A 15,897-nucleotide genomic window follows, 5' to 3' on the forward strand; every position below is an offset into this window, starting at 1 on the left:
AAGACAGTTAACCAAAGTCAATTTCGAAATAAAGTGCATTCCTCCCTTCATCTTCCCCTGGCAGCAATACTATTAGTACTGTTTTCAAAAAAAATTCCCATTTGAAGGGAGGGCCAAATGGAAACTACAGTCCAGCTGATAGATAAGGCACTCCATTGGTTAAATCGACATGTAATGGGCTTTGGTTGGGGGGAGGGCACATTTAGCAAACCAAATAATTATGGCTAGCAGGGTGGGATGGGTGGGTGCGTCCTTGAAAGGGTCACAGAGAGATTGTATTGTGATCAATTTTAATAATTCATTCCCTTTGGTGAACCAGCTTGCACCTCTTTCGGGGTTAGAGACCTGTGATTGACTAGACAGGAGAGAATCAAAGGTACCAATGGGAGTCAATACATTAGGCACTAATGTGAATTTGACCACATGATCATTTGTGCATATGAGTTTGCAAAGTAATGCATTCCAGAGTCTTCTACTTTCCTCTGCAGTAGATTGTCAAGAGCAAGTTGGGGTGCCACAGAACTCGAGGCAGAGCAAAAGATAGTGAACTTCCTCCTGAGTGGCACGGTCTGGGCCATGGAAGCTATAGTTGATGTCTCGCCCAAGTTGTCTTGCATCACAAAGATAAGAAGCAGAGCCCAAGATGTGAACTGTATTTAAGTGCTTCCAGTGAAATGTATGTAAGGGGTCTGTGATTTGTATCAAGTGATGGCTATTTTCCTTTTCTTTTCATGTAGTTGTTCTGTGTAGCAGAGGTGTAGATCAGCATCTACACTATGTTGAACAAATGTTGGGTGATCTCCACCTAAAATATGCAAGTAAAGTTACTATTAGTAACCTTAAAATCATATTTTGAGTTGTATGTGTCCTTAACCTTTCATGTAAATGAGTAGATACATGTACTACTAGGTGTACATTTTTACCTAGAATTGCTATAACGCATCGATGCAGAGATTAATGCAGAGATGTAATCAGAAACGTACACACGTGGTGATCTCAGTGTATAGATTTCCTTTTGTTAAGCAGGCCAAAAATATTCTTTAGTTCTCTCTCACAGCCTACACAGAAAACCTGGGGTGTTTCCCAACTACATTGTTAGTGAAATCTGATGAATAAACATTTCAGCAGGATTTATCATCTCTTTGCACAATCGCAAAGTCACCAAAAGTGACAAAAACCAGTGCAAAGTGTTAATTTATTACTTTTTATTGCAAAACTTTATTTGTGATGGAACTTTGCCTAAAAGTATACAAAGTAGTTCTATGTACTAGTCCGCGCTACTGTGCGTTAAAGAGGCATCCAATGAGTGGCATATAGGTTTTTTCACACTACCAGCCATGGGGGAATATTTACTAGAAAATGACACAACGCAGAAAGCCATCTTAGTGCAAGGGTGCCTGCGTTGCAGGGATGATTGTTTTTGTGCAGGGAGTGACACTTTCCTGCACAAAAACAATCATTGATGGCTTTTTTTTTCACCTTCTATGCACACATAGAAAGAGCAAGAAATGAGGCAAAATAAAGGTATTTCTTCTTGTTGCACGACTAACTGGAGAGCCGTTAGAATCTGATGCATTTCTAGGTTTCCAAAAACCTTGTAAATCTGGGAGTGCATCAGAATCCATGTGTGTTGCATGGGAACACCCACAGCAACACCCATAGAATGCCCCTTTCACTCAGAGTAATGAGTGAAAGGGGGTCATTTTTTCAAACGTTTAAAAGAAACGCTGGGTGGCTTTGTGTTGCCTTGTAAATATGACTCACCATCGTGCGCCATCAGAGCGTAAAAAAATTGTGACGCTCTGGTGGTGCAGGGGCCTTGTAAGGATGCCTCATGGTATTTAAAGTTTCAATGCAAAACCCTATCTCCTAACATTTATAAACCGGGCTTTGTCCCCCAAAAACATATCCCTCTTTGATAGAAGTGCAGCGAAGGAGAATAGATTGTTTATCTCCAAACATTTCCCACTGTGTGTGCTGCACCTCACAGCACACATACAAAGTGGGAAAAGTTTTGAACTATACCCAAGCAAAGTATATTCTATTGTAAAGGTACCCTTCCAGTAAAAACCCAGGATAGGCAATAAGTACACATCCATCAACTATGGTGCAAAAATGTGTGTGTGGTGCAATGCAGCCAGAATATGTGCCAGCGCATTAGAAGAGAACGGCAGCAGCTTCTCTTAGTAGATATGGCTCTCTCCTGCTATGCAGTGCAGCGATTTTGGTTGCTGCACTGCACTGTGTGACATATTAATAAATCTACCCCTTCATTTGCAAAGGTCTATTAGCAAACTAATCAATCTATCTATTTAAACAATCTATCTATCTATCTATCTATCTATCTATCTATCTATCTATCTATCTATCTATCTATCTATCTATCTATCTATCTATCTATCTATCCATCCATCCATCCATCCATCCATCCATCCATCCATCCATCCATCCATCCATCCATCCATCCATCCATCCATCCATCCATCCATCCATCCATCCATCCATCCATCCATCCATCCATCCATCCATCCATCTATCCATCTATCTATCTATCTATCTATCTATCTATCTATCTATCTATCTATCTATCTATCTATCTATCTATCTATCTATCTATCTATCTATCTATCTATCTATCTATCTATCTATCTATCTATCTATCTATCTATCTATCTATCTATCTATCTATCTATCTATCTATCTATCTTACTCCTGTGTTGTTAGTGGATGCCCTCGCCTGAAGCTGGAATTGATATCATGCGAATAATAAATGATTATCTGGAGCATCAATTGAAAAGTTGATTTTCTCAGATTTTGGACATTGGTTTATATTCATCTATATGTACTTGAGGGGTACCAGTGATCTGGGATTTGAGCACTGGGCATTTTCCATGGTACTCAATCGTGTTTTTATAATTATATTTATATATATCAAATCAAATTTAGCTTTATTCGTTTTCAATTTGATATATATATATATATATCTGACTCCTGTGTTGTTAGCGGATGCCCTCGGAAACCTAATCAGGGACAGACACGAGGTCTCAGAGGTCTGCTAACTTCGGTGCAAATATTTTCACCCGCCCTCCATATTATCCACAGAAAAGAGTCAACATACTTGCAGAGTGCTAGTGTTTTTATTCCGTTTGACCTAAAACTCATTTGAGATGTCATCAGTGATGTCATCAGTGATGTCACTGACCATGCCATTAATGATCTAATATGTGACTTCATGAGCAGTGCATTGCGGGGCGCGAGTTATAGTTAGCTGAACTAACTATAACAGTGACATTTCTATGGTTTTATACGAGTGAAATGTCCAGCTAACTATAATGCTCCTGAAACCTATGTTTTTTTCAGTGAATTTCAAAGGTTTTTTTAAATGCAAATTTCTAACTATAACTTCTGTAAAACCTATGTTTTTTTTCTGGGAATTTCAAAGGTTTTTTATTTGCCCATTTCTAACTACAATGTCCCAATAACCTATAATGCTTTTTAAGTAAATTTTAAAAAGACGTGTATGCTTGTTATAGTGAAAACTAACTTAATAGTAGTCTTTTATAACTTATAATTATGGCTCCCGGTTTTATGGTATTTATTTTTTGGGGATTTACGTCTGTATTTATCCATATTTTTTTTAATATTTGTATTTGTAGTTATCCATATATATTTTGGGTTTTGTGAAAAAATGAATCTGAAATGAGTATATTTCCACATTTATTTGGCTGATAAATATGCACTCATGCCTGAAGAAGTGACCATTTTCAGTCATATAAACACTCTCAGATGATAAAATATGCACAACCTTGATATTAAAATGTGCATGTTTTCTTATACTTGCATATATATTGCTCTTTAAGGCTCTTTACTAAAATTATTTTATTGTTTTAACCCTTTTACTTTTAGAACGACAGACTTATTGGCCTGTTAGTCGTGATTGACAGCATTTAGAATCGTTCAAAAAATAACCCAATCTCTGTTTTTATCCACATTTTAAAATAAATACAGAGAGGAAAATAAATACTTTTCTGTCTGTATTTATCTGTAAAATCAGTAAAAACGGAAAACAAGGAGCCCTACTTATAATTTAACAATGTTTACAACTTAATTAGCCGTAATTAACATATAAGTGTAGTAAAAGTGTGACGCAGCACCTATAATACCTGACTTCGAACAACAGCGTTCACAGTTCAATTCCCGGCTCCAGCAGCATGTTAGCCCACCACTATCTCACTCTGGGTAACACCTTGCTTAATCTTCCCAACACCCCGAGCGCCGGCACACCTTTACGTGGGTAGCTCTACGCTTTACAAATGCTGGCATTTTTTAAATCTAACAGCATACTGATGACAAATATTAGCAAGTTTTTTTTTCTTCTCTTCTGAACGATATTTTTTTTATGTCTTCTATTCAGATGTTTTTTATCATGAAAGGCAAATGACACAGGTTGCTGGGTAACACTTTTTAAACTCTCCAACGTATGTACATATTAAGGACCTTATACGTGTTACGATGGAAATCGAAACCTTTACAGCTTCACAGTTTGTAACTTTTTCCAACACGTGCACAAGTTAAACAGTTAAAACATGAGCACGTGTAAACTGTAAAACGTGACATCTAAATGAGCCGCATCTTCCTTCCATAGACTACTCAATAACCAAAAAGTTATTAAACGACACCTGTTGTTCGATTAGTTTTGTTTTTGCGAGTTATTTATCCGTGTCCATTCTGTGATGCAGGTTCCCTTTTCTAGCGTTGGATTCTTGTTTTGCGGCAACAAAACATATTCCGAAGTTGTAAGTTCTTTGATTATGGCATAGTAGATATTTCTAATACGTAGCTATTTGTCAATATTTAAACATCTATATCTAGAAAAAAGTGTTATTGCATGTTTTTGCTATTTTTTTAGTAATGTCAGCAGCTTGCTTTCAGAAACAGCAAACATTGCTCCTTTTCTGGCTCCTTTGAGCTCATATACTGTGACTTTGCATATTATAATATTGACACTCTACTTGATCTCAGAGGTGTTTGTGACCCGTTGGGGCAAATCTTAAAGATTTATAATTAACTTCACCAGCTTCCAGTTGTTAATCTGTTTTCCCCTGGGGATCACATACTGTCAATATGTATATTATAATATTGTCATTCAATCTATTCTCACCAGCTTCTGGTCTATTGTCTGTACCCCCTTTTGAACACATAGGGGCCCATTAGGATGCCAGCCTGGCGGGGGCAATCCGCCCGACATCCTCACTCCTTTCCCTCCCCGCCATATTAGTATGGCGGGGGGACCTTTTCCGCCCGGTCGCCTTGCGGCCGGGGCGAAAAAGGAATAAGATGGTGGCGGTGTCTATCAGATACCGCCAGCCATATTATGATGGGGATTTTACAATGTGCAGTCTTCACTTTGGGGGCCCCCTGCGGCCCCCCAAATTGAAGGAGGGGTGGGGGGGCGCACAGGGGGTACCTGTGGTATCCCCCTGCATTTGCATATACAATGCGGTAGGCACAGCGCGGTGCCTGCCGCATTGTGTAAGCAAATGCATACATTCATTTATGGCATTGTGGCGGGCGGTGCAGAGAGCACCGCCCGCCACAATGTTATAAATGCAGGATGCGCCCGCCACTGTGGTGGCCGCATCCTAATACCACCTACGGGACTCCCGCCCTTATGGCGGGCTGTCCCAATCCCCGACAGGATGGTGGGCGGGCAAAGTCCACCCGCCATCCTAATGACCCCCATACTGTGAATATGTATATTGTAATTTTCACAGTCATAATGATCTAAGAGGAGTTTATGACCCGTCGCCACGAAGATCAAACTTTTCGACATCCCGGAGAAAAGAAGCTCTAAAAATAATCACAGCTCAAAAGTATTTAATTATTGATCTTCCTTTCTATTCATAACTTTATTTTCCTTTTCTTTTTGCTGTAACAATTGTGTCAATCGTTATATTGTAGTAGACTGTCCTATTGTTACAGAAGAGGAATTGGAGATTTGTCAGCGCCATCTGAAATACAGCTTACTAACCTTTATATCTTACTTGATCAGATATTTTTTGCAGTGAGCATATTTTACGAAATTGCAGTCTAAAAACATTAGGCTTTCATACATACTTTGTTACTTTAAATATTTGATGAACCCTACATTTCTGAATGCTATTTTCTAATTTCTACTTTTCTCAGTTGCTGTTCATATTCTCCCTATAGAATATATAGGACCAGTACTGTATATGATAATAGTACTATCCTAACGGAACAGTGTGCTACCACTAAGGACTACGACAGAACGTTCCTGAATTCTACAGAATACAAATTTGAAAAATGATAATACATACATTTGTATCTAATATGAAGTCATTTGTGTTTAAGTGTTTTTTACTTGTTCTTCTGACCTCAGATAATGTAGTGCAGGAGTGTTTGTTGTAGCACTTCTTTTCTACTTTATCTAAAAGTAACTGAGGCCTCTTATATTATCCAGAATATGGGAAAACACTTTTACAAACCAAAGCAGAATAAAGGAGGGTGTGGCCACGCTTAACTGATATTTTATGAAATTCCATTTTTATTTGTCACCTCTTTGATATATACAGTGTCAGTTTCCGAAGAAAGTTCATTTGTAATTACTAAATAAAAACTGTTTGAAACCTAGACTGAAATTTTTGCAGCGCAACCACACCACCCCGTCAGAAAAGTAAACACCACATTATAAGTAAATAGTGCTCCTGGGAAGTATCCCACCCGCAAACTTGATAAAAAGAAGACCACAAGACACTCTCTGATTTTTCCGCCATGATTTGCACACCCCACGGCAATTATATAAATGGTCCTTAAAATATGTAAAAACAATTTTTACCTTCACAATCCCTCTCCACCACCTGACCACTGTGCACAGTTAATGGTGTTCCTACCCTCCCAACAGTGAACCATTCCCAATAAGGAGCAAACTTTTACTCAGAACACTTTAGCCAATAAAAGGCCTGTGTTGTTCCGCAGAGGAGGAGGGAATGGCTGCCAACACTTCTACTTTTAATGCTTCACAGCCAATGAGCATTAAGCTTGGTAAGGTCCCGCTTGGAACAGGTTACCCAATGAGATGTCCTTAGTACTTAGTACGGAGGGGGAAGGAATCGCTGACAACACTTCGACTTTCAATGGTTTACAGCCAATCAACATTAAGCTTGGAAAAGTCCTCCTTGGAACACCTCAGCCAATCAGATGTCTCTCCTACTCTGCGGAGGAGAAGGGAATACCTAGCAACACTTCTACTTTCAATAGTTCGCAACCAATCAACATTAAGCTCTGGAAGCTCCTCCTTACAACATGTGAACAAATTAGATGTCCTTGCTACTCTGCGGTGGGGAAGTAAATGGCAGGAAACAGTTCTACTTTCGACGGTTCGCAGCCAATGAACATTAAGCTTGTTATTGAAACACCTCAGCCAATTAAATGTTAATTGTTCCGCGTACACAAACAGAACACGCCCTCCCACATATTAATAAATGTCCTGTAACAAAGTGACTCTATCCGTGATGAAAGTGAACACAGCATAATAAGTAAACATTATTCCGCATTATATTAAAGTAAGGCCGCAATATGGCACATTGTTGTTTTCCCAATTTAATTTCCACAGCCTAGTGAACCCCCCTCCCAACATAAGTGACTCCCCGGGACTGCGGGGGCCACAGCAAGCCCCCGCTTTTATGTTTGTTAACAAATACCTCCGGGTCCTAGCCCACCCAGTGGCCTCATAAAAATAATTCGCAGGAACTTGCAACAATTGTTTTTTAATGCTTTTTTTGGCCCTGGGGGTACTTCTGAGGGGGGGTCCTTCTGGGACCCCCTAAGTAGGCCAAAGGTGTCAGGGTGTTTCTACCCTGCCCCTTCTCTCTTTCATATCTTTGTTTGCCGCATCTTTTTGTGTTGCATTTTCACCCTAAGTGGGAAGGGTATGCCCAGACGTGGGTCCCGCGCTTAGTACGTCGCTGGATTAAACCCAGATCTGTGACTGGGGGTGAATGTTTGACAATGTTCAACATTCCGTCCATCATCTTTTTTTTCCATCTTTTTGTGTTGCATCATATCTTTGTTTCTCAGTTTTCTGGTGACTCGCTTCTACCGAGTCACAAGATGGCTGACTTCCTGGTTTGGAGTGTTGGCAGCCAATCACAGTGAAGCTCGAGCACAAGACTTAGGCTCCTCCCAGATATCGAAACTTTTTTTCTCAGAAAATACTGAACGGATTTACACCATTTAAAAAAAAGGTCCCCGACCATGGCCCTATTGCAAGAAACACATCTTACTGGTAATGCATGCAAGGCGTTGGGCAGATGGGGGTTTAAAATTATAGTACACTCAGAATTTTCCTCTGGCTCAAGGGGCGTGGGTATCTTGGTTAAGAAGCAATCCCCATTGATAGTGCTTAATACAAAAACGGATGACCACAGTTGCTTTGCGGCCCTAATGGGTCAATGGGAAGGACATCCTATAAATATAGTCTCCGTCTACATTACTCCCGCACTGCATAGAATAATGCTTCCAGCTCTTAGAGAGTTCCTACTCGATCTCCCAGAGGGGACACTGTTAATTGGGGGGGACTTTAATGCAACTGTGGATGGTACCCTGGACCGGCACCCTGCAAAGGCTCCTGCAGCCGGGGTATCCCGCCTTGGGGGTTTCATAGAAGCGCTTGGGTTGGCTGATGTGTGGAGATGGTATCAACCCACGTCGCGACAATTCACCTTCTACTGTAGGGTACACAATAGTTTATCTAGGATAGACTACTTCCTTGCTTCAGCGGATTGTTTAAAGAATATTGACACTATAGAGATAAGATCCAGAGGTATCTCTGACCACTCCCTATTGGTAATTTAATACACATTCCATCACACGACTAGGAAACGTACCTTCCTCTTCTTCCGTGGCTACTTACAGGTCCCACAAATCAAAAAAGCTGTCTCCTCCGTGACAAAACACTACTTCCTAGAAAATGCTATGTCAATCGATTCCCCAACCACGTTATGGTAAGCGTGCAGAACGGTCCTCAGGGGACAGGCCAATGTCTCTGTTGCAGGGCACAAATGGGATAACCAGCTGGAACTGCATGATCTAGAACTAGTTGTACAACATTCTGAAGACCCAACACCGGCTGCATCCCAGAAATGGTGTCTTGCGCAGCAACAGCATAGGTTGTTTCTTGAAGACCTGACCAGGTCGCGATTGACGGCCACCCAGCACAGGATATATGAAACTGGGGACAAAGCAGAGAAGCTTCTAGCGTGGCTAGATAAAAAAGGAACAGTGTAATAGGTGGATAGCAAGGATTCAAACAGAAGATGGACAAATTACAACAGACCCCCACTTAATAGTACACACACTGGCACAACATTTCAAACAGGTATATACGTCGTCCTCCGGGATGTCAGTAGAAGAGGCATTGTCCTACATAAAAGATATCAACATGAGCCGGCTCACCCCTGATGCAGCCCTCACACTTGAGGCGGACCTCACGATAGAGGAGCTGCAGGTGGCAATCAGGACATTGCAATCGGGCAAAGCGACAGGACCTAACGGCATCCCTGTTGAGCTCTATAAGAAGACGGCGGGGACTATTGCCTCACATCTACTGCACATGTACACTGACTGTTTAGAGCAGGGCGAGTTCCTGCTGGATCAGCGAAGGGCCACAATATTGGTAATACCCAAGCCGGGAAAGCCAGTTGAAGAGCGCACTTCATATCGCCAAATATCTTTGATTAACGCGGAGGCCAAAATTCCTGCCAAATTGCTGGCGATCAGACTGACACCACAACTCACGACCCTGATCCATCCAGATCAGTCCGGCTTCATGTCAGGCAGGAATACTGCACTGAACTTGAGGCGCCTGCACGGCGTGATGGCACGTATCCCATGCCTTCAGGAACCGGCGGTCATACTCTCTCTGGACGCAAAAATGGCATTTGATATGGTCGAGTGGCCATTCTTGTTCGCGGTGCTTCAGCACTTGGACGTTGGCCCTAAATTCTGCGCATGGGTCCGTCTCTTATACACCAAACCGGTAGCTCATGTAGCGGCTAAAGGGCACATCTCCGATGACTTTCCCCTGACACGGGGCACCCGCCAAGGCTGTCCCCTGTCCCCGCTGCTTTTTGCACTGGTACTTGAGCAAATGGCGACGTGGATTCGGTGGGAGCCAATGATAAGGGGTATCCGATGGACGGGAGACTGGGAAAGCCGCATCTCGCTATATGCAGACGACATCTTATTATACATGGCACTTCCAAGGCGTTCCATATTGGTCCTCCTGAACATATGTGAACTCTTTGGGAGGGCGTCAGGTTATACTATCAACTGGTCCAAATCAATACTTTATGTCCTACACGGCCCACCACCGCTGCTACCCAAAGATTGCCCAGTCTTGATCACTAGCGATGGGTTTAAATATTTAGTTATCTACATTACACCTAACCCTATACAACTTCTTTAAAAAAAAATTGTCGCCACCGATGGAGCGTCTTAAACGGGATACAACACATTGGGGGACGTTGCCGCTAACGCTGTTGGGTAAGGCAGCGCTGTTTAAGATGATGGCCCTATCTCGTTTTGTGTATGCACTGGAAAATACGACGTTCCCAGTGCCTCATAGCTATTTTAAAGCCATAGCGGCCCAGGTCTCCAGCCTGTTATGGGGACAAAACCCAGCATGCATTGCGCAAGCCAAGTTGGTTCGCGGGTGGTACGACGGAGGGATGGAGCTCCCGGATATACAATTATATTGCTGGACGGCGCAATTAAAAGAAGTCAATCAGTGGATACACACCCCCCAGGCAGACCCGGCATTTAAAGCAGGCAGATCGATACTGGGACCAGGGAATATGTTGTCTGCCATCTATGACAAGACACAAGCCAAGCTGCTAATAGGACCCGCGAAACATACAGTTACTATATGGCATGCTGCACAGGTTAGACTGGGCTGGCAAGGTATAACCCAACTCACCCCCCTCTGGGATACGAAACAACTGGGATGGCTTAGAAATAGTAAGGGGTTTGCTCAGTGGGACGCTATTGGCATTTACACGGTGGGGGACATGTGGCACAAAGGGGAAGTAGTAACATTTGAACGCCTTCAGCAGCAATATGAATTAGCGCTGGCAGAACTATTTAGATAAACGCAAATAAAACATGCTCTGACAGCAGCTTTGCCACCAGGTACCGAGGTCCCGGAGGCTTCGCCTCTCGAAGATAGATTACTGATGGAATGCATGCATAAGAGGGCCACGTCCTTCACTTACCGTAAACTAATTAACAATCTTCCAGATCCCACTGCAACCCTTAGGGTAAAATGGTTGCAGAAGCTGGGTGACATTGACGACACAGCATGGCAGGAGGCACTAGCTTCGCCCAGGGAGGTGGGCATTCCTTCACGCCTTCGTTTGGTACAGCTTAAAATTCTACATCGGGCCTATTATACCAGAGTCACCCTGTGTACAATAGATAAAACATCACACCCATACTGCCTGCAGCGATGCGGGGAGGAGGTTACCTTTTACCATACCATATGGCACTGCCCGAAGATTCAAGAGTACTGGGCAAAAGTAATGAGGACGATATCACAATCAACGGGGCTGTCATTAACTCCAGAACCCAGGAGATGCTTATTAAATATGTGGGAACCCAATGACCTTACACTCCCTGGGCAGGATTGGGCCACGCTGGGGATAATGATTGCTAAACTAAATATTGCACAGAAATGGGGGGCAATGGAAGTGCCATCCCTCGCCTCATGGTGTAAAAATATTGACGCAACAATGGTGGCAGAAAAATTGGTATTTGTCAATCGAGGTTTCCCTAAAAATGGAGCAAGATCTGGGGGGCCTGGATTGCATTCAGGGGTAATATTTGTGAACCACCGGAGGAGCAGGCTGATGAAGGTTTGGGAGATGATTTCTAGGAAGGGTGGCGTTTGCAACTTGTGGGATTCTGTTTGCGAATATGATATTTTAATAACCAATGAAACACTGTACTGGGACTGTAATTGTGCTGGTTTTAATGGATATGTATGTCAACTGGAAGAATTCTGCCTTGTTGATGTTGCTTGTAGTAAAAAGAATTAAAAAAAAAATCCAAGCACTACCTTTCTGCCAAATTTGGGGTAATGCCATTCAGTAGTTTCGGCTGTAGCCTTGCACAAAGTTTCCTATGGGAAATTTATTTTTTTACTCATATTTTTTTAATTTCTCAAACAATACTGACCTGTTTTACACCATAAAAAAAAAATGCTTTCTGAACCAAGCTCTACCTTTTTGCCAAATTTGAGGTAATTCTGTTCAGCAGTTCGGGCTGTAGCTCGTCGCAAAATTTCCTATGGAAATTAACATGGAGAAAATGCATTTTGGGACCCCCCTTTTTTCTCAGGCCCCCGCTTGACGAATCACCCCCAAACTTTCAAGATAGGAGCTGACCTGGATAGACTTTTTGTTTGGAGAATTTCAGGGAGATTCGTCAAACGACCCCAGCGTTATTAGCAAATCAAAAAATGCTTTTCCTATGGAAACTAGATTCTAATTATAACTACCTACTGGCATTCACCAGTAGGTAATATATATATATATATATATATATATATATATATATATATATATATATATATATATATATATATATATATATATATTATTATCATTTTTCTTTTACTCTGCCTAAGAACATTATATTTACTAAGAATATTTTCAAAGACACATAACACTCGGCCATTCCTATTAGGGCACTCCCTTAAGTTCATCACTCCCTCAAGTTCATAGGCCACACATCTTATAGTTGTTCGCTAGTTACTTTTCCATCTCATTCCAGTCCTGTCACTTCTTAAGACATCTTCTCAATTACATCCAGTTTAGGACGATTTATCCCGCACTCCCACTCCATTGAATTCAAATTAGGTAGGAGCAACCACTGTGTTATCGGACCCGTTTCTTGGCCCTGCAATCTATTTCTGCATCATGGACAGCAGCGGTCGGTGGTGGGAGTAGCTGCCGGGAGGTGACGTGGGGAGGGGGAGGGGCAGGGTTGGGAGTAGTAATCTATGGATTACGAAGGATTACAGGTAAGTAAACATATAAATAAATAAAACGAATTTCATTGCATGCACTGCATCGCATTTGGGGATGCAGTGCGCGCAACAAAATTCGTTTTATTTATTTATATGTTTATTTACCTCTAATCCTCCATAATCCATAGATTACTACCCCCACCCTACCCCTCCCCCTTCCCCTCCCCACGTCACCGCTCGGCAGCTACTCCCACCACCGACCACTGCTGATCATGGACATTTATTGTTAGTATAGCAGCCCACATCTATATTATGGCCATTGTTCATGGGCACTTCAGTCTTTTTCTGGGAAAGTTCCTGGCCCCTATAATCCATGTTGAATTATAGGCATTGTTTGTATCTCGTGTGGTTCACACCTATAATATGGGAGCTGATATGGCTCCTGTGATAACCATTGTCATTTGGGGTTATATTAATTCTTCTCCGCTAACGCATCTATATTAAAGAGAACGACCTGCCCTACATTGATGCTCGTCTTTATTATGGAGTTTCGTGTGGCTCTTTCCTGTGTGTAAAATGAGGGATGGCCTGGCCCTAGGAGAAGACCAGTCATATAATAGAGATACCTGGTTTAGGAGATGGCTTGGTTACCTTCCATGCTGTCTTCGAGGCAGTCTTCTTCCTTTGTGTAGTTCAAGGCCTCCATCATTTCTCTAGTCAGGTGGCTGGATTCATCAGTGATTGTGGCCATCCACACAGCAAGGTTGGTGGTGAGGACGAGCATCAGGCCGCATCTGATTAGGAGACAAAGGAATGGAGGGTAGGATGTGTTTGCCCGGGCAGAGAGCTGGTATCACAGCATGATGTTACAAAATAATAAACTTGCCAAGTGAAGAACTGGCATCTTTGGGCATTCCACCGGTGTTACTCCAAGGTGTTCCAAATCATCATGAGTGTGTGACATGTAGAATGTGTTCACTTGTGCTGCTACTGTTATTACCACATTGTTATGACTTTATTCCATGATTATTTCTGCATGCTGCTATGTTTACAGCGGGTATCCAGATGCAAGAAAAGAGATCAGGCAGACAAGGTACAAATTTTAAAATAAATCTCATATCGGTGCAGCGTAGGGGCGACACTGCACTAATTCAGAAAAGACCTTAAGACCTGGTTCTTCGAATGACCCCAACGGAGCTGCACACCCCCACCCCTCCCAGCGCCTTGAGACCCTAACGGGTGAGTAGTGCGCTTTACAAACCCCTGATTGACTGATTGATTGATAATTCTTAACACACGAGGGATGAACCCACCCCCAACTATGCACCAGATTCCCATACAGTTTTCTCACCTTTGTGTGCATTCCCTAGAGATGGGAGTCGGTCCCTTGGATCCCACTGTTCATTAGAGAGTGCAATTCATTTTGAGCGGTGACAATAGCACTCTAGCCCAAGGCCACTGCTGTCCTTATTAAGATGTCAAGAGCTAAGGGCGTTGTATGCTTATTCTGGGAAGTTATTTGTGGGTTTTTTGTAGGTGTTTTAATGCACATCTGGTGTATGAGGATATTTTAATGGGATTTAGCATAGCTCCTCATTATCCATAGTTATTGCTCCTTTAGTGGGAGTTATTTTCGCCAGGTTGTGCCAGTTTTTCTGCACTCGTTTCTAGCACTCACATCCTTTTAGACTAGACTTTTTGTATTGGTCTTTCACAAGCCAGAACCTTCTTAACAACTGTCTCCAGTCATCTACTATACAGGAGGTTTTTTATGCCAAAGGCGTTTTTTCCTTCAAGTCAGCATACCCGTTCTTTAGGCATCTGCTCCTTTCACGTGTGATAAGTGTGGGATAGAGGTGGCTGCTAAGAGACGTCGCCCATTCCTGACATGTAACATGAAAGTACATGTGTCCTACTTTTTAAATACCACTCACCCTGTCCTATGGACATTCAGGCATTATTATATTATCAGCATTAAAAAGGAAGGCCTGGGTCTGGCACAGGTTTATTTTGCCAGGTCGAATTTACAGGAGCAAGCCGGAAGACATGCTTTGTATTGTCACTTTAGAGGGGGCACAATAGGTGCTGCAGTCCACTAGTGATATTTAACTTACAGACTCTGTGTATACTAGGAACTTGCCTATGCTAGTCAGGGTTTTTAACCAATTCAACAAAGTTTTATTTGACAAGGCACATGTGCACAGGCTTGCCTGGTTCTCAGGGTCCCAGTGTACAGAATCTAAAAACCAACAGCATAAGCCCAAAGAAAAGAGACATGTTCTTGTATATTCTAATTAGGATCATATCTAGTGGAAATAAAATCTCATGTTTAGTTGTTTTGTAATGTATGTATATCAACTCTCTATTTTTCTGTTTGTAATAATAAATTTGAATACTGTTTCACACAAATATTTTTGACAAAAACTTTTGTGCGAAAATTGATTTGTTTTTGTATAAACCCCAACCAAGTATTTTGAGTTGTTTTGCATGGACTAGACATTTTTCCTGGTTTATTTGTGTTGAGTACAATTAATCCAAATTAACTACATTTTAGGCTTCGTAAACACTTGTGGAGATGTACCCATTAGCGGAGACTCGCTCTGTTCCACTCTGGACTTGGCTAGTATTGATTCAGGAGTGTCATGCCGGCAGGAGCTGTGGATGTGTCAATGTTAAAGAGGAATACTGACCTTCACAACATTGCATCATGAAGAACTGTGCATACGTATGAGAACTGTGTTCCTAATTTGAGCATGTGCAATCCAAGAAGCTTTGTTTGTGGTTCTTTCTAGAAGAAACCTTTTTTTCCTATAGAAGAGAGTTGTCAACTCAATATGATTGTTTCACAAATG

General features: G+C 41.9%; 1 protein-coding gene across 1 annotated transcript in view; it reads right to left on the reverse strand.

Annotated features, from left to right (window-relative positions):
* The window catches only part of LOC147702154 (proton channel OTOP2-like), a 198,243-nt gene that overhangs the window by 22,398 nt on the left and 159,948 nt on the right, over positions 1–15,897 (reverse strand). The window contains exon 5 of the mRNA XM_086930799.1: positions 13,697–13,839. Within this exon, the coding sequence (XP_086786925.1) occupies positions 13,697–13,839 (143 nt within the window). The remainder of the gene's footprint in view (positions 1–13,696; positions 13,840–15,897) is intronic.

This window comes from Lissotriton vulgaris, chromosome 7, assembly GCF_964263255.1.
Source record: "Lissotriton vulgaris chromosome 7, aLisVul1.2, whole genome shotgun sequence".
Lineage (NCBI taxonomy): Eukaryota > Metazoa > Chordata > Amphibia > Caudata > Salamandridae > Lissotriton > Lissotriton vulgaris.